The sequence below is a fragment of the Oryzias latipes genome, chromosome 4 (assembly GCF_053564925.1).
Source record: "Oryzias latipes strain Hd-rR chromosome 4, Olatipes_Hd-rR_3.1".
NCBI lineage: Eukaryota > Metazoa > Chordata > Actinopteri > Beloniformes > Adrianichthyidae > Oryzias > Oryzias latipes.
The window spans coordinates 36086322-36114296 of record NC_136240.1 but is presented as its reverse complement, the minus strand read 5'-3'; the positions used below and the strand labels follow the sequence as shown (position 1 = coordinate 36114296).

The following is a 27975-nucleotide window of genomic DNA, read 5'->3' as shown; positions in this document are numbered from 1 at the left end:
TAAAAATTGAGTTGGAGCTTCCATTTTTATGCATTTCTTGGTTGATTTAGTTATGATTTCACCCAACTGATTTTAAAATCCTAGATGACAATTCAGTTTGCATTTTGATTGTTCGATTTGAAAACGGCTATTATTTATTACAGGTTATGTGTGAAAATATCTTCATAAAAAACATCAGGCATTTTAAAATCAAATATGTAATAATTTAAGTCTTTAAGTGTGCTGGTGTAAGCAAAATATTTACTTTTTACTCTCAAACTAAATAAATTACACAGCTGCTCTTTAAAATATGAAATGAAACATAGGAGTAACTACTGTAATATGCCTAAAAAAAGGAAATCAACTAAACTGCATTTAGATATAGGCTGTCCAGGAAAACACCTCCGAGGCCAAAGACTTCCATTTTTGTGGTACAATAGCGACCTCCTCTGGACAAATTGTGTAAATAGGTTATTATTATTATGATTATTATTATTATTCCCATTTTTTTCTATTGATTGAAGATGGCACATGGCTTAACATACAGTAAATTAACACACACACACACAAATCAGTATTTGCAGTCTTTTAATAAGTGTTATATATTATAACTATATATGTTTAAGGGTTACTCTAACTGCACAATGTTAATATGCATATACATTCCCAAATAGGCCTGTTTTAACCCTTGTGCTATCCTAGGCACGTTAACATTGGGAGTGGGGTCATCTAGACCCACTAGACAGTGCTCTGAACCTTTTTTCTTCAATGATTTGTGATCTTCACTGGTGTCCATGGATTACATGAAATCCTTCCACCTTTATCCACCTTTGTCATGGTAGGGAGAACACCTCAATGCAAGGGGGGGGGGGGGGGGTCATCTAATACATCACAAGGGATAATTCACATCATTTTCTATATCAGCATCCTTTATTTATATGTCTGTTCGTGTATTAAGGCTTTAATTACATTTCATGTATACCAAAAATAAATAGAAAATTGGTTTTTTTTTAGCACTCTGTTTATGAACAGAAAATGTAGAAGATTAAATTACAGTTCTTCATTTTCGTTTGGTAGAAGGATTTCATATGTTACATATCAGAAATAGAGCCTGGGAACATCATTTTTGGTTTTAACCAGTTTTGTATATGATTTTTAAATGTTTTTTTTTATGCATTCAGAAATTAAATAATCAATTGTATCAAAAGAATTTTCACAGAGTAAATGCATTTTGTTTTGAGAAATACTGTTCATAAGTCATGGTTTGTTATGTCTGTTAATTCAATTTCCTTGCTAAATACGCGAATCCACTTAAATTGAAAGGGAGTTGTGGTTATGAAAAGAGAAAGGGTTTAGTTCAGTAGCCTAAATTTACTTTTTGTTTTGTTTTTTTGGACAGTAGTGTTAGTGGTCCTTTGTTCTAAAGAGGCAAGTCATTAATACCTGGTTTCATCTGTATTTTATGCAGCATCTAATTTTTTCCTTAAGATTCATTTTAGTTTTTAATTACTTGCATTATTACATATTTTTGTGTGTGTTTTTGTTTGCTTCTTTTTGTAAAATACGTTTTAAACAAATGTTTTACAATTAGGCTTAGTTAGTTCTACAGCTTTCTAGTTGACCAAACAGAGAAAAAGGAAAAATATAGCACCTCATTAATGACGATGTCATTTGAAGGGCTTACTGCAAAATATTATAGAAATTAACGTCCATAATCCAAAAATATGATCTCTGTCTCGCCAAAAGAAACCATAGTAAACTTTAAAATATATTTATTTTATTTATTTACTTTATTTTAATGTTTTAGTTTCAACAATTTGAAGAGAATGTGAGTAGAAGTGAAGCCGGAACGATTATTCTGCAGCCTTATGCGACTCCGGCGCTTTTAGTTGGCAGGACCAGAGATGGACCAACGGTAGAAACAAATCCCATCGTCGCGGAGTCTCAACGATGACGGAATAACCGTGAAATAATGTGAAAACGGTCACCGGAACCATCGTCCTCTCTCGTTTTTAACCGTCGCCGGTAGCTTCACCCTCGCGGGTTCTTTGAACATTAAAACAATGGCTTCTGGTTCGCCGTCGTCCTCGCCGGACACTGCGACAGGCTCTGGTACTGATCCAGCCCGGCCCGACACAGGGGAACCTTTCGGCGGAGCAGGCTCGGATTCGGACTCGGACTTGGGTTTGGGTAAACTTGACTGTGGCGCTATGGGGGAGCGGTTGGAAGGCGAGGAGCTTGAGCGGGAGTTCGACTTTGCAGCCGACCGAGTTAAAGACTTGATCCAGACGGCGAGCAGGGAGCAGCTGCTGTACCTGTACGCCCGCTACAAGCAGGTATGTGACGTCACTGGGACAGGTGGCGTCGGGTCGCCCGGTGACGTTCTAGTTCTACCGCCACTAGCCTCAAAGAGGTCGTGACATTTAAACGAAGGAGTTAAACCTCCTCATGTAGCCAAAGCATGAATGGAGGTCAATGACACAAGTCAATAGATTGTGCTGAGAAGTCAAAACCTTCTCTGGTTAAACTCGGGTTTTCATAGTAAATCTCATTCATATTTTGGTTTTTATTGAAAGTTCTGTTCATATTAATGTTACCGGCGTCATTTTTCCATATTCCCAGGTCAAAGTTGGAAAATGCAACACATCTAAGCCGGGTTTCTTTGACTTTGAAGGACAGAGAAAGTGGTAAGTTACTTAATGATTATAATGTAATGCACAACAGTAAAGCCCCACTCAATCATCTTTAGATCTATTTTAGAAGCCTTCCCAGTAGTTTCTTAATTTAATTTAGTCTAAATCCAAAAACTGTCGTTTTCTAGGACATAGTCTCTGCAGGGCGGCAGGAGTTCATTAGAAATTCACCTCTGAGTTGTGGGCGGGACTATTGGACTATGGAGTAAGCCTGCCTTAATTTCCCAGCATCCCTTTGTTTACACTCTCTCCCACTAGTTTACTGCCCCTCACACCCCCAACCTAACATTGCCGGTGCAACAAACATGGCAGCAATGTCAGAGCTGTGCAGCCGTCCAGTTCTGACCCGGACACTGGCTCAGACCAGGAAAACAGCGCCAGGATGATGCGGAGCAGGCAGCTTACGGCCGGCTGAGTGGAGTTTCTAAGGAACAACCGCAAGCTTTTTCAGATGGCAGTTTTGATTCACAACAATTTGACCAAAGACAAACTCAGAAACACAGTTTAAATCAGAATCTTATTCAAACATGTCCTCCAACGTGACACAAGAAGAGCATGTTTAAAAACACAAAAAAAATATTTTCATTGGAGTGGGTCTGTAAGTAATAATCAGCTTTATTGACCAAGTATGAGTGCATAGCAAGGGGTCTGGCTTGTGTGACTAAAGCTGTTATGTAAAACATCAACGCATAAATAGGTGTAAATATATGAAAAAGAGGGGGAGTAGATGTACACGGCATTAAAGCGGGTTTCAAGTCCTCTTGTTTGAGATTTCACACACAGTGACTGAGAGTTGATCAGAGCCACAGCTTGGGGGCAGAAGCTGTCTCTCTGGTGGGCGGTTTTGGCGTAAAGAGCCCTGAAAGGCCGGCTGAGGGGAGGGGTCTGTATTGGGTCCGCTGAGATCTGACCAGCCCACCTCCTGACCCCGGACCGCTACAGGTCCTGCATGGAGAGGAGGTTGGAACCTATAGCCGGACGTTCCCACACAACCATTTTTCTGTTCCATTGAAATTCCAACATAGATGGAGCTTCAGGTGATGTTAGAGGAGACGATCAGATGATTGTCTTCCTCACCAAATGTTCTGTCTGGAATCTGTTAGAACAAGAGAAAGGACACATTTTCTCATCCTTAAACCAAACTGGGACTTGAAAATCCTCAGTGTCGTCACGTCTGACCAGAATTCAGAACATTTAATCACTAAACAGACAGTGATTGACTGTGGTTTTATGCTTTTATCGTTTTATCGTCTTTTATCCGTGTTGGATATTCTTATGCGTCATTTCTTCCTCTTCAAATCCATTTTTTTTCTTCCATAACACGGAGACTTCAGATGGAATGTAGCTTATGGCTAAATTCTGGCATACTTTTACCTTTGTGTTTATTCTTTATCTTCATAATGTCCTGTTTTTAATAAATAAATGTTTAAAAGGGAATTGTGATGTTTTGACAGGCAAGCCTGGAAGCAGCTTGGAGACATGGATGCAGAGCAGGCAATGCAAGAATACATAACCTGTGTTAACGCGCTGGACCCTGAAGGCATCGCAAAGGTAAGTGAAGCACTCGTGAGGGGATAGCGCTCATAAATGGAACATTGGTGTTTTTAGATGATGTTTAGATGTGACCAGAATGATCCTGTAGTCTTCACTTGTTTAAGTTATTGGTTTCTCTTATTTTCTGACACTTCTGTATGTTGATCATTCAGCAGATTTTATGCCATATCTTCATCGGTTCTCTTACTGTTACCATCTTTACTTGAAAGCAAAATGCTGGAAAATCATATCTGTCATCAGTTTGGTATTTAATGTTCATGAAAACAGACTCCAATAACAAATAAACCTGGGGGGTATTCCAGGAAGCATGTTTAAACTAGCCTGACTTTAATCCTGAACTCTGGCTGAAATCCGCCTGAACTTGCTTACTCTGGGTATGTCGGTTCCCAAAGACCGGATATGAGTTGGCGTAATTACGCTCCACTTGGTAACCCTGGGTTAATGCACGTGCACAGCAGGTACATAAAGACATTCTCAATAGATCGCAGATTTCCAGTGTCGCCATGGAAACGCTTGGAGAAATATATATAAATTATCCAACTTATCATCCTCTCATGGTGGAAAAAGTATTATCTGAGCTTCTTCATCCACTAAATCATCTTCAAATGGACACGCCATGCTGCTTCCCCTCTCTGTAAACAAACTAACCTTCAACTAAACCTGCTCCAGACCAGGTTATGTTCAGAGCATGAGTTGCTATGGCAACTTGACCTACCCTGAAACATACCTCCATTTCAGGAACCTAAGGCTGAGGTTATCAACTTCCTTAGCCTCAAACTTACCGTGGGAGCTAGCATAACCTGCTTTCTGGAATACCCCCCCCCCTGATGACAAAACCACAACCATTCTGTCTTTTCTGTTTGGGGGATGTAGTGTCGTATCTCTGCCAGTAGGTGTCAGTGTCATTTAGTCAGGATTCCTGCAGACTAAAGAACTTCCAAATACTTTTTAGTATTTTTAAAACTTGATTATCTGGGATAAGAATTTCTCTGGAAATCATTGAATTATAGATGCCAGTCAGTATGAGGATTTCCAAAATGTTTTCATATAAAAGCACAATAAACCATTTCTTCTTCTTCTTTTTATCTTTTTGTTTTTATTGTTATTTTTGTGAAGCTGCAAAGAAATAAAAGTATTGTATAGGGTTTTAACATAAACATGTTCCTTCACCACTTTGACCACAGTAGGAGTTAAAAGAAGCATCTTTCCTGTCATGTTTTGTTCAGCTTATCCATTGTGTTTAATGAAGTTTTATTTTTAACCTTTCTAGTCAGAAGACTTTATTTTATCCCAGGAGGAAATTGCATTTTCAGCAGAGCTCCGATCACCAAATTTCCGATAAAAGAGGATCTGTTACGATACAGATCAGTGCAAACTAGCAGTGTTTGAAACCAAACACATAAAACTGTCAGGTGGTTTTCTGAGGTCAGCATGTTTTCATGGAACAGTTCCTGAGGGGATCCTTTGTGCCAGGGCTTTGCCGGCATGGTCGGTGTTTGTTGCCGTGGTTCTCGCCCTTCTGGGGCGGCTGGGGTCCAACATTGCGGCCTCAGGCAGTGGAATGGAGCCCCGTCTGTCCCGGTGGCCATGTTCCTGTGGCTGAGCTGGCTGATTCTTCACAGCAGAGCCTTAAGTGTCTTCTACTAGTTAAGAAGTATTCATTGTGTGGGGGGTCAAGGGATGTATGTGTTGATGGAGGGGAGGGGGGCAAGGGGGGGGGTTGGGTTTTTATTGACATTTCTGTGTCTGTTTTGGTTTTTAATTATAAAGCACTTGGAGTGAAGCATGAGGAGAGCCATTTATAAATAAAGTTGGATAAAGTTGAATTCCCACAGGAAGGGAAGACCTTCTGTGACGCTCAGATCTTCCTCAGGGGGGTTTGTGTTCCCCTGCAGGGGTCCAGGAGCTGGGGGTGGGGATGGATGGAGTTATCCCGGATGCTATCAGGAATCCACGTCCCCAGCTTTGCAGATCAGTGTATTCAGCCTGTTTGAGTCGGATTTTCCAAAAGCTACACTTAACTGAACTATGCACATACATTTAGGAGGTGCAGAAACACAAACTCTGAAATAACCCAAGCAGTTATCTGTAAAATGAAGTTTGAAGAGACGCCATGTGACACCATCTCAAGCTCTGCTCCCCCTTCTGAAAAAATCCATCCTCTCAAGTGTTTGTCAAATAAATGACTTTATATTTATGTTGTTTAATAACTAAACTAGCTGTGACCTTATTATGTGTTCTAAGCATAATTCAGATAAAACCAATCTACTGCAGTTCAATGTTTTTTCTCAGCTGGAAATGCAAAATAGTCCAAGTTCGGTTTTTTATTCTACTGTTCTATTTTTGTTTTATTTATTTATTTATTTATTTATTTATTTATTTATTTATTTATTTATTTATTTATTTATTTATTTATTTATTTATTTATTCCTGTCCATCAGCTGAGCAGACAGATGAGAGCTGAAGGCCTCTTGTGTTGGACAGATTTTACTGTTACAATAAGGGTTATGAGTCTTTTGACACACCAGAGGTTTCTTCTGTAATTCCTGCTAAACTTGATTGATTTTATTTACATTTCTAATATAAGTCATGATGTGTTGTTTTTGAATTTCTTGTCCTTTTTCTTCATGACCCTTTTTGCTGGAGCTGCTGCTATGCTTTCTCACTGTTCCTGTCCCTTTACATTACATGCTCTTTTTTTCTCATCTATGTTCTCTTTGAACAGTGTCACTGTCAAACGCATGTCGGGTTTTTTTCTTCAGCCGTTCTGTGCAGCGGCTCTTGCTGACTCAGCCTCACAGTTACACAAAACCAGAGGAGAGCGCAGCAAATGCAGCCTGATTGTGTTAGTGTGAACAAAGCAGCGGCGCATGGCAGCAGCTATTCTTCTGCAGGAACAGTTAAATGCTGTAAGTAGGAGTGCACAGACAGAGAAGCAGGGAGAGAACAAAAGACACAATCTGACCTCTGTCCCTGTCTCAATTGTTGAGCAGACACTGGCTTTATATTACATTATGCTGCAGAGGAGCCGGCCCGGTGCATCAGCGAATATTCTGAGTTTCAGAAGGAAATTAGGTTGTCCCAAAAGTGCATGCATGCTTGTTCTGCTTCTTGTCATGTTTTACCCACTCGGCCCTTTTCCTGAAATCTGATTTGTGGGGGTTTCTTTGTCAGTCCAGGTTGCTTTGTGAAGAAAAGTCTGGCTTATAAAACATTTGTTGATTTGAATTTAAAATGGAATTTAAAAAAAAATCAAAAGAGTCACAAATTAAAGCATAATAAGTGTTTTAACTTTTTGTGTTTCTTTTGTTGGGTTTTTTTCCTTTGGCCTAAACACTGGGGGGGGGTAGTTTGGCCTGCTTTAAATCAAATCAAGTGAAAGTTATTCATACAGCATTTTTCATTCCTAATTTAATGTGGTTTAGAGGAAGCAATCCGTAAAATAAACCCGCCGCACAAAATTCCATAAAAATGAGAATTAAAAGAATGGAAAAAAAAACAAAAAACAAATACAGAATACAATGTTATTTTTCTTGTTATAAGGGAAAAAGTTTGCCAGTAAACTAGTAAAAGTAAGTAAAAGATAAGTCTGGGTGAGCTGCCGTTTAAATTTAAAATAAAATCTTAACATTAGCTATAAACAATCATATTTAGGTTGGTAAAGTATTTATATTTATACACCTTTTCCCACAAGTGCTATAATCTTATTTTCAGACTATAATCATCTTAGAGTTAGACTAAAATATCACATTTTAAATTAAAAATCCCTCTAAAAATCACATGTAATTGTATCTTTGCTTCTGTTATGAGTAAACCTCCATAAACTAAGCAGAATAAATGTTTAGCATCAGGGATGTTCCATGAAATAAGATGTTTTCAGGATCCAATGACTCAACAGGAAGTCTGTCTTACAATACGTTTCTAGTACGTTTGGTTTCAGTGGATCAGAAGGAATTAGACTTTTAAACTACAAACTAGACCAAATATTTGGTGAGATTCTGTGTTTTTGCAGCGTAAAGTAACAATAGTAAGGAAATGGGATCCAGGGAAGCGGCGTCAGACGGAAGACGTCCTCTTTGGACACAATAGCTCCGACCTCGTCCCCAAAGCTGTGGGTAGAAACGTGATGAGCTGGACGACAGTGGACCGGGCTGCTGTGTGGCAGCTCAGCTTTGGACAGTCTCATCTCTGACTGATTGTGTGTTTGGAGGGTGGTGGTGGTTCCTTCTTAACGGCGTGTTGTTGTCACAGGAAAGACGGGGAGCAGAAAGGAGGACCGGCTTTGGAGGAGCAACAGTCAGCTCCCTGTACCAGGAGGAGACGATAAGGTATTGATGGAAAAAAAAAGACCACCTCACACCAGAATCAGTTTTTGACATCAGTCATGCAGAGAAAAGACTCATCAGTTCCACAGGAAATGTTGGCATCAAATCCGTTTTTCTCTCCTCAGAGGCTTCAGTCACCGTCGTTTCATGCTTTGGTCACCTCTCCACACGTCCCTGCGAGTGCTTTACTGCGTCACGTCTTCATATTCTGTAGATTGTGACAGCAAATGAGGCCTGGAAATGTCTGATTTCTTTTCATGGAATAAATTCTCTGATGAACTTACTGAAGCTTAGAAACCCCCATCAGTATTTTAATGCAGAGATGAGACGTGTGAATCACTCCAGCAGGTTTTCCTCCTAAACGGCTGCATGTGATTAGTATGCATGGTCTTGGGATCCAGAGTCTCCCCTTTTTAATTACATGAAAATTCAGGGGGGGGGTCTTGTGGAGAACAGCAGGCCTCCCCGAACGATCGCAGAGATCCCACAGCAATGATGCATCGCAGGAAACCAACCAGAAGCAAGGCATTAACCCCCCCCCCCCCCCCCATGCACCTGCTCACAGGCTGGACGTGTTTTCCACCAAAGTCATGCTTAACCCGCCTGCAGCGTTACACTGGCTGCTCTGCTGGATTTTAATTTCCTTTCTCTCACTGACAGACTAAACAGCCGAGCACCTGTTAACGAGGAGGAGAGTTAATTGCTCTGCTCACTGCCGGATCCTCTTCCACCAGTGGGGTGTGCATATTGACATTGGAAGGATTGATTAGCAATGTCCTTTGGGTTCTGAGCTGATCAGAGGGGGATTGAAAAGGTTGTAAATTATGTTTTTAGTTTTCTTGTCCAGCCTTCGGAAATATATATATAAATATAAAAAAGAAGCACACGGACTGCAGGTCTCTGCTCTACGAGCTCTGCATGCTAAGGAACACGTGTTCCTGTTGGTTCTCATGCTTCCACGGAGCTTTGAGAACCTAAACGGGGCTCCTGCAGGAAATTTGTAGACAGATTGTGTAGGTGTTTGTGTGCGTTTGATGGATGGTGTGGCCAAGTTGTTGATCAGCGAAGCTCAGACCAGCTAGATGAGTCCTCTTTACCACGGTGACCAGCTAAGCCTGATGGATGAAGGACATATCTGCCCGTACACCGGACACACACGTGTGAGCGTGAAACCTTCGCCCACACTCCCACAAAAAACCCTTCGTGCCCAAGAGACAGAGTAGCCTGTGACCTTCCCAGCATCCCTTGCTGCACTTCTGATGTTATGGCGTTTATAGGATATACATTAATCATTTGTTTGTTTATAGCCTGTGTGTTTACGTCTGGAGGAAAGCTTCACTGTGCCTGAAATGATGGGCCGCATGGCAGTAATGTGTGCCAGCAACGCATTAATTAATGTGGAATGTATTACATTTGTGTGTCTTTTAGCCCTAAGATGACCCTATTTTGTGTCTCTATATGTATATATGGATATACTGTGTGTGTGTGTATATATATATATATATATACAGATATATATAAAATGTGTCATGCATCCGTCAGAGCAGCCCTGTCCCACCATCGACAAAAGACTGATCTGACCTATTGATTAGTTGTCAAGGGAGACGGATGGCAGCAACACATCAGGGACACTTGGGGTCACAATGGCCATCAGACAAGGAAGTGGGTGTGGCCTCGCCTGCATGAAGCCTCATGAATAAACATGGCCGCGGTAATCAGAAGTATGTAAATGAACATGCTCATACATAACCGAGCATAATGAGTTATTCATAATTTACCGTGGGCTGATGAGAGGACGGCAGGGGGGCGGTGAGGGATGGGGGGCATCTAAGTAAAAGATTCAACTTTATGTGCCCCATTTCATGCTCAGGTTTTTCTGTTTTCTTTCTTTTGAGCCTATTTATTCCTAATTTAGAACAAAATGATTTGACTTTATGAGGTTTTTCTTTCAACAAAAGCAGAAACTAAAAGCACAAATCATAATTTGGGAGGGCTTTAGGAGGCCATATGGACCGACCTTAACCCAGAAAAAGGCCAATAACCCATTAATTACCTCAGTGTTTTATTTATTTATTTTTTTAATAATGAACTGATTTTACAGCAGTGCAGTTTACCATCATCCTTTTTCTCCTTTTACAATTTAATATGAACAATTTTCAAAAACATCTATACACATAAATGGAATAAGATGATGTTCTTCTGATATGAATCCACTCTGACAGTAGATTTAACATTTTACCGTCTGTTTGCTCAGTAATCTGACAGTAAACGCTTCAATGGAAATGAGAAAAAGTTTTTTTTTTAGTGAAAACAAATCAAACCTTCAAACTGTTATTTGTTCCGTTTGTCTGCACTTTTCTTCAGAGCCACCTGTGGCTGGGGGGCCTGCAGACCCCTGACCTGAACTCTGTCACTCTGGTGTAGATTTAATGAAATGCTCAGAACTTTTTGTTTTTTGTCTCAGTTTTTCCTTTTCACAGATGGTCCAATAACCCGTCATTACACTCCCACCACTGTGGTTACAGCTCAGGGTTAGTATGGAATAAAGTTCAGTTATGTATTGACTGAGGTTCTCCAATCAGGTGACTTGAATCGTCTTTTCCACCAAAGATCCCTGTCAGGTTAAATTACAAGAGAGTTTGCTAACATGCAGGTGTGTAGCTGGAGGTTTGGTCTTTTCAGAACACGCTGTGGTTGTGACCGTCTCACAATAGAGCTCCAAATCATCAAAGTGGCCCGCATGGGGGAGAAGAAGGGGAAGGCCTAAAGCTGTAAATGAGATTTTGGCCTTTCTCTCCCCACACCCCCAAACCCCTCCCTTCTTTTGCTGGTGCCAGGATGTGATTGGACACGGAGAGATAATTAGAGGTGGAATGGTGCCTCCCCATTGGTGTCCTGAGGGATGTGACAGGGGGCTGACGGACAGACGGAGGAAACGCACACATTCACACACAAATCAAAGCAAGTCTTCAAACAGTCGCATTGGATCATTGCATCAACATCAGCTGGATTCAGCAGATTTGGTCTTCATTAAATAATTTGGCTTTTTTATTTTGGACTCTCCTATTCAAAGGATTTTCTAAATGTCTGAAATCAGAAAATTCTTCAGAATTTTCAGGTTTTGTTGTTTTGTAAAAACACAAATCATTCATGGAACTGAAACAAAACCCAAAGAATCGAGGTTAGAACTGATCCGTGGGGAAAGTGAACCGTTGCATCTGAATATTTTAGCTACACAGAACAGTTGGAGGTCGCTGCAAGCCGCATGTTGGGGTTTTTCCATCCCTCCTTTTTCTGTTAGTTCAGTCTTGGGAATGCTGGAGTCTCTCCCAGCAGTTCTTTTGAGAACGGTGGAAACAAACCAGACCCGCCCTGAAGCTGATAAAAATGTGATGTCCTGACTGACCTGCTGCTGTTTCTTCTTCTATGGCTTTCAGGGAGGAGGACAAGAACATCTTTGACTACTGCAGAGAAAACAACATTGACCACATCAACGATGCCATCGGCTCCCAGAAAGTGGATGTCAATGCTAAAGATGAGGAGGTACAGACACGGAGCTCAGCCTGCAAACGTACGGCCGCTGCTCATGTGAGGTGTTTCAGAAACGTTTGATCGTCAGCTGCTGAGTTCACGGTCAAAGCTTGTCTGTGTTCAGCTTTTATTGACAGCTCTCCATCTTGTAGCTCAGCTCGCTGAACAACAGAGGGCAGTGGTGAAGTTTGACTGCAGACGCCAACCTGACCCTAACCCTCCCACTTCTCCTCTTCTTTTCACATTCATTGTTGAACTGAAACACAAACAGAATTGATGGTTTGGTTTGAAAAAACGAAATCTGGAAAAATAAAATATCTGTTTAGCACTTTAAGTTTAATTTTCATTAAACTGTAGTTTTTAGTGAACCAATTTGCATTGTAGATTTAATATGTACATTTAATATCATGTAATACATTTTTTAAGTAATTTTAATTTTAACTATAAATAACGGAAAAATGTTTGAAAATTGTGCAAATTAGTTTGAGACAAAAGTATTTTTATTAGTAAAAAATATTTGGTTTATTTGAAATGTGTATATTATTATCAGTGAACTGTCGTCTCTGATGAAAGTACATTTCTGATTACAATGGAAAACAGTGATATGCTAAAGAGGGGGGGGGGGCAGCTAACTGGTCTGCTGAAAAATAACCAGTCAGCCTTAAAACACCTGAGGGGGGGCATAGCAGAGCGGCCCCCCCAGTGATCCATATGATGTGAGCACAGAACTGGACTTTCACTAATCGGCCTTGCTGAAAAATGAGCTTTGGGGGGGGGGGGGGGGGGGGGGGGGGTTATTAGAAAACCAGGATCCAGACCTGGGGGGGGTGCCAGTGAACGCCTGTGTGATGTTCACTGGCACACTGTGTGTTGGACTTTTCCATTTTTCCCCCCGTTTCACCGATAAGGTGAATCCTAATAAACGACTGCTCCTTCTCCGTACATCAGGTAAAAGAAAAGCAGGAGGCTCTGTGCATTTGTGTTCCTCTGGGGCATTGAGTTTGCAGCGGCTGACCGCTCTGCTGGTGTCCGCAGGGCCGCGCTCTCCTGCACTGGGCCTGTGACCGAGGACACAAGGAGCTGGTGTCGGTTCTGCTGCAGCACAAAGCAGACATCAACCTTCAGGTGAGATGCAGGTCTCTGCTGTTCAGCCTTTTTAGAACCCAGACTAAACATAATAAACATTTGTTTCAATAAAAATTAAACAAACAAACACAATTATTGTTTTAAATGGGACATTTTATGAAGCAAATTTGAGATATTTGTTTAAATGTTTCTTTTGGGAAAATGTATTCATCAGTAGTCAAAAGTCCTTAAATTAGGAAAGTTTTTTCTGGAATTTATAACATGTTTGAAGATTAGGCATAAAGTTTGACAAAGTGGGTCATCAGCTTTGGACTTTTAGAAGCAGGGACAGTCCCACTCCGATCATCTCTGGATCCCAGTGGTGTTTTCCTGATGATTATGTCGTCTCAATGACCAGAAACATCGATCAAACAAACTTTAATCAAAATGTATTGGTAAGCTGAAATCTGTGAATATTGAACCGTGAACACGCGGGGGAACGCTGTATTCATCTGCGAGTGGATAAGTCGGAATGGGGCGGGGCAGCGACCTTGTGGCCCGCCCACAGTACGTTCTGCATCACAGCTACCAGCTTTTTCAATTGTAGTTTTTTTGTCTGCTCCTGATTCACAATGTTTTGAATAAAGATATTTTCAGAAATGCAATTTGAAATTAAATCTTCTTTTTACATGGGTGAGAAAAATGCCACAAAAACCTTTTAAAAACACCAAAAACATGATTTTCATCAGTGTGTCTTTTTAAAGAAACCATTTGTAAAAACAAACCCCAGCTACGATGTAAACTAAGTCTGAATGAGGAGTGGAGTGAAAATACCAGACTCTACATCACTTTTGGAGTTTTATGGTCCTTGAAGCTCTAAAAGTTTTTTAAAGGAAAAAGGTTCAAATATAGCTTTGTTTGACACTTTCTTGTGCTGCCTCTTCACTTTTTTATGCTTTTTATTTTTTTAATTTATGGACTGCTTCTTTTTTTAGTTGGACGTCCATGTGTGGTGCATTACTATGTATACATTTATTTTATGTGACGCACCATGAGGTTTCGTACCACAGGAAAGTGTGTTCTGCATAAAGCTGAATCAGAATGAAGCAGATGTACAGGGACACCATGGGCCAACAGTCTCCTCTCCGCCGTCCTTCTGTCTTTCCATCCTCTCCATCTCTTTTAGAAGGTCACCTTTAATTCACTTTGTGCCCCAAACAAATCCCCCGAGGCTTTAGCAGACACAGTTAGCCAGTAGCTAGCCTTCTGTTTAGGCTCTGAAGGTTTAGCAGCACGCAGGCGGCTTTAGTTTCAGCCGTAAGCCGGTTCAGCTGCACATTGGAGAAATTGCTCCTCTTCCCTGCCCAGCCGCACGCCAAAGTCCATCTCGCCACGCTGCTCGGCGGCGAGGTTTTAACTGGGAGAACAAATCAATTGGAAGTAATCAGGCAAATTGTTTCACATTGCACAACCCGCATAATCAGGACATCTCACAAATGGCTTTCTCTTTTGTGGTCATGTGTGGCATTTTGGTCTTGGATGCCTGCTGGGGGGTGGAGGGGGTAATAGGGAGATGACTACAAAACAATTCCCTGATGATTTACAGCCATATAAAGATAATGACAGCTAAGGGGGACCGATGTCCAGATAGAGGCTGTTTTGCCTGTTTTTCCTCCCATGATGCTGCACATTTGCAGTCATGTATTCCTCATTAAAGTTTGAATTAATGCGCCTAAGTGCTAGGAGTTTTCAGCAGTCACAGCTGGGAGCATAAATCTTTTCACAGGTAGGAATTTGGAAAGGTTGAATCAGACTGTTCTTTATTTCCCATAATGTTTTAAAAGCATCTATCTCTACATTTCGTATTCTTTTTCTTTTGGATCAGACACTTTGACCAAAAAACGTGCAACAAACACTAACAGACGTTTCAAAAAGAGATGTTAGCAGGACCAGTGGGACATTTCCACCATACACTGGTGGTTAGAAGAGACGGTTCAGTCCAGAATAGAACCTCAGCATCACTGTTGGTCGTAAAAGATTCAAGAAACTGATAGTGAGGACTTAGAAAAGTTCTGTTTCAAACCTTGAAAAACACCATGAAAGACCTACACAATCCTATGTTTCTAAGTAGAAAATGCATAAAATGCTTTTCACTGCAGGCAAAACAAAGAGATGAGGAAATTAAAAACGCCATTTCCTGTTGCTGGGAATAAAATGTAATGAGTATTTATATTGCTTCCAACGGCCCCAAAATTCCTCAACACAAAACAAAGAAAACTTGGTTCATTTTACGACGCAAACAGAGGATTGTTTGGGTTGTTTGCAGAATATAAGAGTGACCAGTAATCTCTCTCGACCTCTACCAACTGCTGAGCGACCAGTAAATAAAGATCAAGCATGATTTATGCTTAATTTGTTGATTAAAAAAGGGGAGGGGCACTCTAGAGTTTAAACAAAAAGTATTATTCTTTTGGCAGAGGAGGAAAATCGTTGGAAATTAATCAACTGATTGTTTCAGTGAATCGTTCTCAAACCCTGGTAACCTGCATTAAGAGCTGGTTTGATAGTTAATCCAGGATCAAGGGACCACAATAGGTAGCTGCGAGTGTTTGAATACACAGATCTGCCACCTGCCAACTGTGCCGCGGGTCCTGGTGTCCGCATGGTCCATTAAACTCCCGCTCCCATGCTTGTGTTTCCTCAGCTAATACTCTCAGAGAAAGTGGGACAGGCCATAACAGTGTTTGCTTAAAATGACCCTCACATCCCATTTAATATAATGACAGAATTTAGGGTTTACCCTCTGAGCTTTTTCTTTGTTCCAGAGCAAATGGGAACAGATTAATAAAGAATTATCTGCAGTTAAGAATGTTTTACTTTGTCAGCCTACCAAGTACATTTTGATTAAAAGCATTCAGCAGTTTGTTTTAGACCATTTCAGGTTTGCCATGCAAAAGAATGACAATATTCACACACCTGATCCCTTACAACTTAAAACTGGGCAAACCTGCACAGGACACGCGGGTGGCCCACAGGAAACCTCACGGTCGTAGAACGCTCGGCGAGCCCGCAGAGCAAAAATGTTCGTGCACATTTTTTCTACAGACATGCTGTACTTCTCAAGGAGCTGGTCAGGCACTTGCCTATCATTATCATATGTGCATGCAGCATTTGTGCACGATTAGTAAGGAGCCAGACCGCGGGACTGAACTAACGACTAGGTTGGCTTCAGGGTCACGCATACGTCAAAAATCAGACGTGTCCAAATTCCAGCCCATGGGTCAAATGCAGCCCGTGTTTAAATTCCCACTGGCCTGCAGGCTCCTTTCATAAAATCAATAATATTAGGCCCCCAGCACTCTTTAAAACTGTGTGTTGATTTCTTGATTGTGGTTGGGTACATTGGGTTTTGAGCCGTTGTAAACCTGTGGTAGCAATGTCTTGCGACTCTACTGTGACACTTTCTAGCTCATTCCAAAGTATCAACTCTAAATAAAAAGGGAAAGTTGACAGTAAGGCCCATTGCTTCCAGGACAAGTGAACACTGGCAGATTTTTTTCAGTGAAATATGAAACAACTTTGCCTAATATGCCAAGAGGCTGCAGCTGTTTTTCATGGAGTTCCATGTAAAAAGGCCCTACCAGACACGACATTTTAACCACGACAGGTTTCATGTAAATGGTTACGAACCATGGAAAAAATTCCCAATACTTTTGGTAAAAACATATTTGGATGTATTTGTGTTTTATGTGTGTTATAACAGTTGTTCAAAGAATGTTGGTCTTCACTCATTTTCCTTTTAAAAAATCTTGCCCTCTTTGCAAAACCTTTAAACGTCCCTGTCATGAGTCAGTGCAAGGTACATTATCCTTATAATCTGTCCTGGGGGAGGATCCCTTCTTCATGTGGACATCCATGAGGTTTCTTCTTCTCTTCTTTCTTCCTGGAATCTGGGGGGGGGGTGTTTTTTTTGGGGAGAGCAGCAAGGTCTAAGGGCAGGGATGCTCAGTTTAGTTTAGTTTGTATTTTAGAGCTGCCTTTATGTTTTGTACAATTACCGTATGAAGCCCGTTGATACAACTATTGTAGTATTAGGCTATATATATAAAATTGAATAAAATAAAAATACTTCACAACACACGCAATGTTACACAATGGTACATTCGCACAGATCCTTAAGGTGGCAATACGGGAACTGTTGGATACCCATGCGCTCTTCTTAAGATGCAGCCCCTCCTGGCTATGACCCTCTACGCTACGGGAACGGCAAACCCAAAAATCCCTACGAGTGCATGAGCCTAAGGCCAAACATATCTTGTGATTTTCAATCCATCCATTTTCTTAACCCGCCATCCCTTTCGGGGTCATGGGGATGCTGGAGCCTGTCCCAGCTACTGCTGGGCGAAGGCGGGGTACAGCCTGGACAGGCCGCCAGTCTTTCCCAGAGCGCCGTGTGATTTTGTGGTTTAAATCCAAAATTCTCTTTTCGCCGTTAAAAAAAGCCTTTAGTTTATTAAAGAATGTACATTTTAGACACACAGAAATGTATGCAAACCTTTTCTGCTCATAAAATAAGTTTCTTAGAGTCCAAACAAAAACAAAGGGCTAGAATAGACTTTCCCAAGGCCTGTCATAGTGATTATCCTCAGTTAGTGTGACAGGGTGAGGATTAAGCTAACAAAGAGGAGGGATAGGTGAGATTCAGGTTAACCCGGCACAAATACAATTCCAGGAAGGAAGGAATCATTCTTAGCGGACGCGCTGGGCTAAAAAGTATGTTTTGAGCTTATGTCTGTCTATCAAATGGTTGTACTCAACTTCTTCCTCCATGTTTTGTCTCTCCATCTGTCTCTCTGTCCCCTCTCCTCATCACTCTCCCCCCACACCCCCTCTCTTCATCCCTCTCTGCCTCCATCTCTACTTTGTATTAAAACAACATGATCCATGAGGCGGGAAGGGCAACTCGCAGCACCGCTAATTCTAATTAATCCAGCATGGTAGCGCAGCCACAGCAGGCCCCAAGTACTCCCAGTCTATCAGATAGAAATTCATAACTTAATTGAGGTGAGAGCCTCAAGCCGGCCGAGCAAAAGTCTCCAGCCGGGACTAGCTAGATAGATCAATAGTAATAAATATCTGACTGGGTGGCTTACAATTGGTGGCGGGAGATCACACAGCAACCCTCACACACACAGTTTACACTTGGACCCTGCATGGACATGTGTAGGAGGGTTGGTGTGTTGTGATGGACCTTTAGAAGTTTCTTTTCTTTGTGTCTCTGAAAAAATGTCTCTTTTGTTTCTGTGCAGTTTGTCCAGAGCGATTTCAAGCACAGAAGCAGCTCTGCATGAACATCTATCTGATGATTGGTGTTGTGTGTGGGATAATGTTGGACCAATTAGTCTGGAAGCTGAAATAATAAGATTTACTCTTATCTAAAAAAAACAGTCAGGTTACCAAAATAATATTGGAAAATCAGGAACCTTCCTGAAGCTGTTCGTATAGCTTTTAGAAAATAACACAATGGTCAAAAAGTATCAATCAGTCACCAATTCTGCAAGGTATTCTACTTAAAAAGATGAATTTGGTCTGTAATGTTCAACACAGATACACTTCAACTGTGAGAGACAGATTTAAAAAACAAAAGTTCATCTTAAAACTTTGTAATGTATCCCAGGTTAGCAATGACGAGGAAAAAAGGTTCAGGTTTGCACACCATAGCTGCTATTATGGTCTATTCTTCATGCAGGTCTCAAAAGTTGTGATGTTTTGGGGCTGTGTCTGGGAAACACGACCCCCCCCCCCCCCCCCCCCCCACACACACACACACACACACACACAGATTCTCTATTGGATTGATCTAGAACCTTGAAATGCTTTTTAGGTAGCCGCTCTTCTCATTTCTTGCAGTGGTGATGTGTTTGGGGTCATTGTCATGCTGGAAGATCCAGCCACGTCTCATCCTCACCTGATGGAAGGAAAGTTTTACCCAAAATCTGACTATGTGATATGCACCTGTTGTCCTGTAGAAAATCAGCCCCAATGCATGATGTTTCCACCCCCATGCTTCAAAGAGTGTAGTGTTCTTCCCCCTGGAAACACGCCCAGTGGCGTTTACACCAAAGAGTTCCATGATGGTCTCATCTGACCAACATGGACCACATCCCATTCCCCCTCTGGATCATCCAGATGGTTTCTGGACATTTAGACGGGCCTGGATCTGTGCATGTTTAAGCAGGAAGACCTTTGGGGCTCAGCAGGATTTGAATCCATGGCAATGCTGCGTGTTACCATAGTAACCTTTGTTACTGTGGTCCCAGCTCTCTTTAGGTCATTAAGTAGTTCTGGACTTTTCCAATAATTGCTCTAACACTTGTTTTTTTTTCTCCAAGCTGCTGCTTGATGTAGAAGGGTTCATCCAGTCTTGTTCAGGTCTACAATCTTGTCCTTGGTGTCCATAGACCGCTCTTTGGGCTTGGCCACGGTGGAGGGCTTGCAGTCTGACTGTTTAAGGGTGTGAACAGGTGTCCTTGAAGCTGCATTCACACTGAACGCGATTCATGCGTCAACATGCAGACGCGATCAGAGCTCTTGAGGCAGAATTTGAGCATCTGGTGCCGTGCATCGGCACAGCGCGATTTGGGCGTTGCGGCGCATCCAGAGTTAAAAAAATCTGAACTTTGGCGAGGAAAATGCGTTGCGTCAACCAATCAGGGACTTGGCTCTGGGCACGTTAGGTGTGATGATTTGAACAGTAGGTGGAGTCCAAATCCAACACCAGGAGAAGCTGATTGTTTAAATTAAAGAGGCTCTGATTTACAAGTGTTAGTTTTTCCTTCTAAAAAATGTTACCTTTTCTCTGAATGTGAATACGTGTGGCCCTCCACGTTGTACCCCACCCTCACCCAACAGTAGCAAGTTTGATTCATCAAACTCATACAGTACAGACCAAAAGTTATGGGAATGTGTGTCCAAACTTTTGGTCTGTACTGTATATAAAATTAAACTGTCAACCAACTGTTAAAAACTGTATTTTAAAAGGGAAGCAAGGCTTTAAGCTCCTATCCCAGAGATTATTTTATGGACTAAAATTGGAGTTAGCAAATTAAATTCCATGTCTAAAATAATAACATTATACGTTAATCAAACTGAGCAAATCGTAACGATCTGTTTGCAGTGCAACTGTGCAAGTTTAAAAAAAATGTAAATAAAGCATAGAAATGCTGTATCAATGTTAATTACATTTATGTTGGAGACACAGAGTTCTGCGGAAACAAAAACAAAAAACCACCAACTCGTTCTATTGTTTTGGGGTTTTAAGTAAAGTTTGGAAATCTTCTGATCTGCGTCTCTTGGACTGGTGTCAGATACAAATGGGACAACACACACAGACACACTCACACACTGTGGCTGATTGAAATTCTTTGGTTGGGCCATTATTACACGTTTGTATCCCTTCCCTTTCCCAGCACTGCCTCCTATAACTAATGGCGCAGTCAGCCCAGTCATAACAAATATCCAGCAAGATTTGTCATAACGTGTGTATGTGCATATGTGTTTGTGTGTTGGTAATTGTGCAGCGAATCATTTCAAATCTACCGGGTCTTAAGGGAAGACTGCAGAAAGTTGGGGACATAGGCAGCTAAATTCTACCAAAAAACATTGAAGAAGTAAAATGAAGCAATTTGGATCAGAAGGTTTACGATGGGAAGGAGAAGTCAAGGTTATGTTTTTTTATGTCTGTGATAATTGAGTTGAAAAATGTTGACCCATCTTTTCAGAAGTGATAGTATAAGCTGCTAGGGATTTTAGTTTTACTGCATAAAGACCAAAAAGGGCTTCAGAAGTACATACAGAAATTTCTAACAAGTTTAACAACAATGTTTCACATCATATCATAATAATTAACTTTATTCATCTCTCAAAACCAGCTCAGTGGCCTTAAGGTAGAGTGTCCACCCTGTGACTGGAAGTTTGTGGGTTCAAACCCCGAGTCATACTAAAGGGTTGGATTGGGGGGGGGGGGTCAAACCACCAGAGGGTTCCAGAGCCAAGCTGTCTCTGCAGCTCAGTGCTCCCCCAGGGGAGGGGTCAAGTGGAGAACGAATGTCACACACCTAGGTGTGTAACAGATAGCTTTAACTTTGACCTCATCTCAGGCTTTCTTAAGGTGAACCAGCACAAAGTGAAGCCATGCCTGAAGTGTGGGTGTGGCAGTGCTGCTGCAGGGTGGGCCTCACATTTGACATTTTAGGGGTTATATTATTGGCTGCTGACATTTAATGTTGTTTAACCGGATTGGTTCAATCAGACATGCAGCCAGACTGAACAAGGAAGTGCACGGTAGTCTTTATAACAAGTACTAGCACCAGATTCTGAGCCAAATATGTTCATTTATGACCAAAAATTAATAATTGGCACATGTTAACATATTTCTAACATTTCCTTGTGAAGGGAGCAAACCACTAATGTGAAATCATAACTATAAACACAATGTTTAGAATGGAAAATGATTCGGTTTTGATAAAAATGCATCATATTTTATAATTAAAAAAATATTCATTTTCTCTTTCCTTAAATAGTTTTTAACAAGACAAATGTTAACCCTGTGAAGCCCACAACATCAAAGATTAAAGTTTAAAATCAAGTTTTCTAGGACATAAGTTGCTTTTTACGTTAGTTTTTGGAATCTACGTACAGAACGTGCAGCCATTGAATGAAAGACCGAGTTGAACTTTGACCAGTCAGGGACTCTGATTTGATAGGGACATATGGGCAGCGTCCTTTTACATATATGGAAGTGGCAACCATTTGAAAATTAATCACAAAGGAGACTTTAATATTTGCGGAATTCTATGACACCAAGCCTTTTATATATCGGAATAGAGCTGTGAAAGAGGAAGTCTGGAGCGAGATTTGCCCCACTTCGACATTTCACGCCAAACCTCTTACAGCTGTAGGTGGTGGACGTCTGCCTTTGTATCGGGTAGCGACAGTCCAGTGTGAACACCCTATGCTTGAAAATTCAGCACGTCCCTGTTTACCGTCACACGCCCGGTGTGTACGTAGCATTAGGACTGTTTGTGTCCTGTCGGATGTTACACACAGGTGTAACGGCCATTATAGCCAACTCTCATTGCGTTTCATAAGTCACGCTGTAAGCTTTTCTTACGAGATTCATTTTTAGTACTTGCTGCACATTAGCAGAACTCGATGAAATGAAAGCAGTTGCTATGCTGTGTTAAAAGGGTCTATCAGACACAGACACAGTTATGAATCTATAATATGAGCACTCAGAAAAGAGCCAACAACTTGACAGTAATAGTGGCGGCTAAAGAGCCATTCCAGCAGGTAACGCTCTTCTTTGCCATCATCAGCTGTTGTTTCTTTCTTATTGGCCACTCACTGGGCCTTGCCTACACTCAACTATTTGATTTCCATCGTTCTTAACCATCCACATAAATTGTCAGGAGCATTAAAGCTGTCTTCAACTATTTCAGATGGTGGGGGTGTGGGGGGAGTAAGAGCTGGATTGAGACAGCGGTGGGAGGGGATGGGGGTGAGGAGAGAGAGTAAACAAAGTAAGTGTTTTGCCTTCCATCAGTCTCCTGCAGTACTCAGCTTTATGAGTCCCTCACTCCGAATGGCTCACCCTCAGCCCCCACCGCCTGCCCATTGATTTTCATATTACACTCTTTTATGTATTTATTTATTTCATATATTTCTCTTTAAACATCATTGATGAGCCGCTGGACGACAGACGCTCTGGTGATGTTAATTCTAAGTCTCCACCTCATCCTCCCCCTTTGATGGCTTTAATGGAGGCTAAGGTGCCCCCTGGGACAAAGCTCCGTGACATGGGGAGGGGGCAGAGGAGTGCTGGGAAAACACATTGAAAGTTAAATTAAAAAAAAGAAGAAGCAGGTTTTGTTTTTCCGTGTTGTCCAATGCAGTGGAGTTTTTTTATTTGAAAAGGTAAATGTGAGCGTTTTCCCAGACCTACACTGGCGGTTGGATCTGGATCGCCATGGTTACGACTAAAGCAGATTTCTTTATAAGCTGTACCCTCCTAGACTATAATGTTGTGGGTTATTTGGGGATAGGGGGGCTCCCGGGCCTCTGAAGGACGTTCCCTGGAGGTGTGAAGGGCACAGAGTAAGTTTGGTGTCCTGCTAATTGACCATGGGTAGCAGTGCTCATATGCTGAGGGGCAAATACCTCTCTCTGCTCTGAGAGGACATATAGATTCAATAGGGCCTGGCCCCCCAGTGTCCGGATCCTTTTAGGAGGGGTATCCCAGAACACAACACAGTACAGGCAAAGAGCAAACACATCTGCACAATCATTCAGCTTTTAGCCGCCATTGTTTTGGTAATGTCCCCTGATCAGGAGGAGAATTTGACTTAGTTCAACTGCCGTTTTTTTTTTTTCTTGACTTCTTAATTTATCACGATTACCTGGAAACCTTAGGAGGAGGTTTTTTTTTGTTTTGTTCAAGAATAAATAAAAGGATTTTGTTGGCCAAGGACTATTTTTTTTATTTTACTGCATTACAATGCCTCAAGTCTGGGTCTCCCTGTGCCGGTCCCCAGCCCGGATAACAGGGTAATGTCAGAATGGGCATCTGGTGTAGAAATCTTTCAAACCACTTGTGGGAATCAGTGACAGCTGATTGGCTGTGACGACCCCTGAATGGATCTGCCTCGGCGTCTCCAGCTATTGGTCAAGCCTTAAAATACACAGCTAGTGTCTCAAAACGTACGTGCAAAATCTCTGTACATGACGTTTTCTTTGGTTTCATACTTAACAAATCTTTTTTTTTGCTGCAACACATTTTTAGCTCCACAGTAGCATAATGTTTAGTTCAGTCTAGCGTTGGCTGAAAACGCTTTTTGAAACCAGTGCAAATAGAATGTATGGAAAGTTTTAACTTTTAATTTAAAATTAAAAATACATTTTGATTTGGAATGAAATATTTATTTCCATTTAAATAAGCTACATCGGGCTGATTCAGCCACTTTAAAATAATTTAATGTAAGCTTCAGCCATTGACTGTACATGAGAGCTGGACTGAGTTCTAAACAGGAAGTACCTGTGGCCTTCAAGAAACCAAAGTCCCACAGTCTTCTATAGAGAAAGAAACAGCTGTTACTCAGTCATTCTATTGGTCAGAATAACCCATTCTTGCTCTGATACCTTTTTATCATCTTCTTGATAATCCTGTTAATTTCATGATATTTTTTTTCTGTTGTGCAAGTTATTCAAGTTATAAATGAACCAATCAAATGCCTCAATAAAAGTAGGTGGAGCCAGCTGGCCCCCAAGTCCAACGTTCAAAATGTCTGACAGGTTTTGTGTAGCATGCGTGCAAGTGGTAGGGGTCTGGACGTCCAACGAGACTTTCACCTGATTGGTGAGAGTGTTTGCTATAGAAACGTTGACTCAGACCGACTCAAACCAATCGCTGCTCACTGACGACATCAGGCTCCAACGGGGCGAATAAATGGGAACTGAATTGCATTTTTTGGGTTGGAAGAAAGCCATTTTCCATGGGTGCCGTCACGCTCGCTGGGACCAGTGCTCATGTTGTAATGTAATTGCTTTAACACATTTGATTCAGTGTAGGAAATCTAAAGTCTTGTTTCCACTGAGTGGTACGGTCCAGTCCAGTTTAGAAAGGTCCAGGCAATTCAGGTGAGCATCTCCATTCAGAGTTGGACCGTCATGGCGCATGCAGAGTGAAGCTAACAATGGAGGTCATCCAACAGCTCTTCTTTTTCTGCTTGGCTTCTGGTTCTTTGTAGATACAACGCATTTAATGCTGTTTGAGAAAAGAATGTGGGCAGCAAAGAGGAATACAACCGCTTTCTTTTGTAGTATTGACCTTTAGCCAATCAATGGGTTTTGATCAGGAGCTCTACCCTAAAAGCTCCATTTTTTATGGACCTACATCCAACAGAAACCAAAAATGGTACGGGTCGGTCCGACCGAGTGGGTCTATTTTATAAAGGAAATGCTCAAATTACCGGATCGTACCAAACCCGCTTGGTGGAAACGAGGCTTTAAAAGGCCGAAATCTCTTTAAAAATGCTCAGAAAGAGGCCTCGGTGAAGTTTACCAAGTCTAGTTTGTGATTCTGCTGCTCTGGTTTGTAACCAGCTGAAGAGCGATCATCCAATTGATCTGTACTCTTCTGATTAATGGCACCTGCTTATCATAACCCTGCATTCTGGAATCTGCATCTCTGCCGCTCATCGATTCACCCCTCATGTCGGCCGCACACCCCGGAGACCCACGCACACACATATTCATCGTTTCCCTGCCTCCCTCCTCCCATCACTGTCATTATAAAAGTCAGCAGCTTCTGCATGCATTGATCATAAATCATAATTGCTTGCTCATTTTTCCCCACTTGTTTAATGTTGCTGTCAGAGGGCAACAGGGGGAGAAAAGAAGGAGGGGGGATAAGAAAAGAGGAGGAAAAGCCCAAAGAAAGTTTACAAAATGAAGAAAAATTACAAAGAAAAAGGAAAAAAATAAACTGCTAAGTACATGTCTATTTCTTTATCTTTTATTTTTACTTTCAAACCAATTCATGACTGATTATACTAAGTCATACTAATATATATTTCTTTAGTTTGTCTTTTTCATTTTTTTGTTTTGGTTGTTGAAATAACCTAATTCCATATTCTAAAACCTAACTGAAAAAAAGATTACTTATATACCGTAATACATTTTTACACTGCAGGATTTCTTTAAATCGAGTTTTACTACAAAACCTGTAATTCTATAAACATATCTTAAAAATAACTTTTAGTACTGTAGGCTTAATGTTCAATGTTTAGTGTTTGTTTTTTTGCTTGAAATTTAAATTAATATTTTTATCACGTTTTCATGAATCTATAAAAGTGTGGCAGGAAAGATGCAAGTAAATTACCACTGTGGAATAAATGTATTTCTTCTCCAACGAAACGATATCCAGAAATGGTTAACAAAACTCTCTTGTGTGTGTGTGTGTGTGTGTGTGTGTGTGTGTGCGCACGCACTGCCTTTGAGAAACCAGATGTCCTTTCTTAAACATGCATGTGTTTCCATCTACATGTGTATGTTCTGTAAACCACAGAAAGTATTCATTTTAAAAATACTTTTTTTTTACCGTTGGAATTCTTACTAAAAAATAAATACCTATTTTTTGTCACCAAATTATACTTTGGATGAGTGGAACCACTACATTTACTGTGCCTTGGTAAAGGCTCTGTGTGATCAACACACACATCTGTGGATCTGCAGTGTTTCCTGCTCAAATGCTGCAGATCCAGAGCGGATGGTTTCACAGTCCTTCACCCTCTAAATTCTGGCTCTGATTTTCAAAAAATCCAAAATAACAAAAGACCCCCAGACAGGTTAAACCCTGTTGCGTGTGGAGATAGACTGGAGGGGCCTCTGTGTCCTCACTGAATGAGGTATCTGCTCCTGATCCCCCTGATGTCAGAGTTTCATATTTTTCTTGGTGTGAGAGTTTAGACTCCCTGAAGAAACGCCTCCAAACCAAATCCTCGGCCGTTCTGCTGTAATCTTCTACAGATCTTTAGAAACATCCTGAATAGCCTTCATTAAACCTTTAGTCAGACTTGATAGACCTGAGTGCACTAACATAACTCAAAATCATTTGACTTTGTCTTCCTCTTCTTTTTTTGGGAAGTTTTGGAACAGTGTCTGCATTTTTTTATTTTTTATTTTTTTACTTTTGAGAAATCGGTCTGCATCCCGTATCTCTCTATATACTATTAAGGCTCTCTCTCTTTTTCATCAATCTTGCTTCCCATCACCCGTGCTGTAGAAATGATAGATCGGTGTGACTGAAATTCAGCAAAACTGCAACTGTACCTATAGATCAACCCCCCCTTGCTGCTCCTAAGCATATTGCTCCACCCAATTAAGGTGATCCACTGCCGCACCGGCCTGCCCCTCCTGGCTCTGTGGGAGCTGCTTTATCGAGCCCTCCGCTGACATCCAGTCCCATATTGCTGCACGGCAAGGGTAAACTTTGGGTGACACGTAAAAAGCAGAGGTCTGGTGCGACGCACCTCCATTATGGGATGGGGACGAGGATGCACGGCGGTGGGGGAGGGATGGATGCGACCTGCAGTGAGGCAGAGGGATGGAGGGGGGGTGTCTCCTCCAAGCTGCATCCAAAGCAAATGGAAGACAATCCAATTTCCTGCGATTCCATCAAGCCACCCTCCTGGATCCAGGACATTAGGGAACGCTGGGAGGACAGGCCGCTGACCCCCCTATGAGCATGGAAGAAGACTTTTGGCTGCACTGGAATGCTCCCAAAAGCATTCATACAGATGTACTTTTTTCTTTGTAGTTCTACGTTGGAGTTAACTTTTAAAGTTGTTTAAAACCTCTGAATCCACATGAAGTTACTTTCTAATGTAACCGCTTTCCTGTTAGTAAATTTGTGCCAGAAGCCCCCGCACTGTCAGAAGCAGGAGCCGTTTGCACTGAGCCCTGCAGGTTGCGACTTGACCTGCAGACAGACGGCATTGTTGTCTTGGGTTAAACGCTGCGTGGCTTTTCATGCTGGCCGCAATTTGCATCTGTGCTCTGCAAGCCACCCAGAGGGAATAGAAATCTCTAATCCAATCATCAGGTCCCTGAAGTGCTGCCCCTGAGAAAGCCCCAGAAAAGTAACAATAGGATCACTCTGCACCGAACAGAAACGGAAGAGGAAAGAGGAGGAAGGAAGGCCAGGGATTGAGGAGGAAAGACACTAAAAGGTGAAGAGTTAAAAGTAGGGCAGGATGATAATGGAGGAGAAT

The 27975-nt window shown here is 41.5% G+C and overlaps 1 protein-coding gene across 1 annotated transcript in view; it reads left to right on the top strand.

Annotated features, from left to right (window-relative positions):
• The first annotated feature begins 1857 nt into the window (after positions 1-1857).
• Positions 1858-27975, top strand: part of acbd6 (acyl-CoA binding domain containing 6) — a 30711-nt gene continuing 4593 nt past the window's right edge. The window contains exons 1-6 of the mRNA XM_023954617.2: positions 1858-2315; positions 2602-2666; positions 4127-4223; positions 8478-8554; positions 11989-12094; positions 13118-13207. Of these exons, the coding sequence (XP_023810385.1) occupies positions 2043-2315; positions 2602-2666; positions 4127-4223; positions 8478-8554; positions 11989-12094; positions 13118-13207 (708 nt within the window). The 5' untranslated portion in view covers positions 1858-2042. The remainder of the gene's footprint in view (positions 2316-2601; positions 2667-4126; positions 4224-8477; positions 8555-11988; positions 12095-13117; positions 13208-27975) is intronic.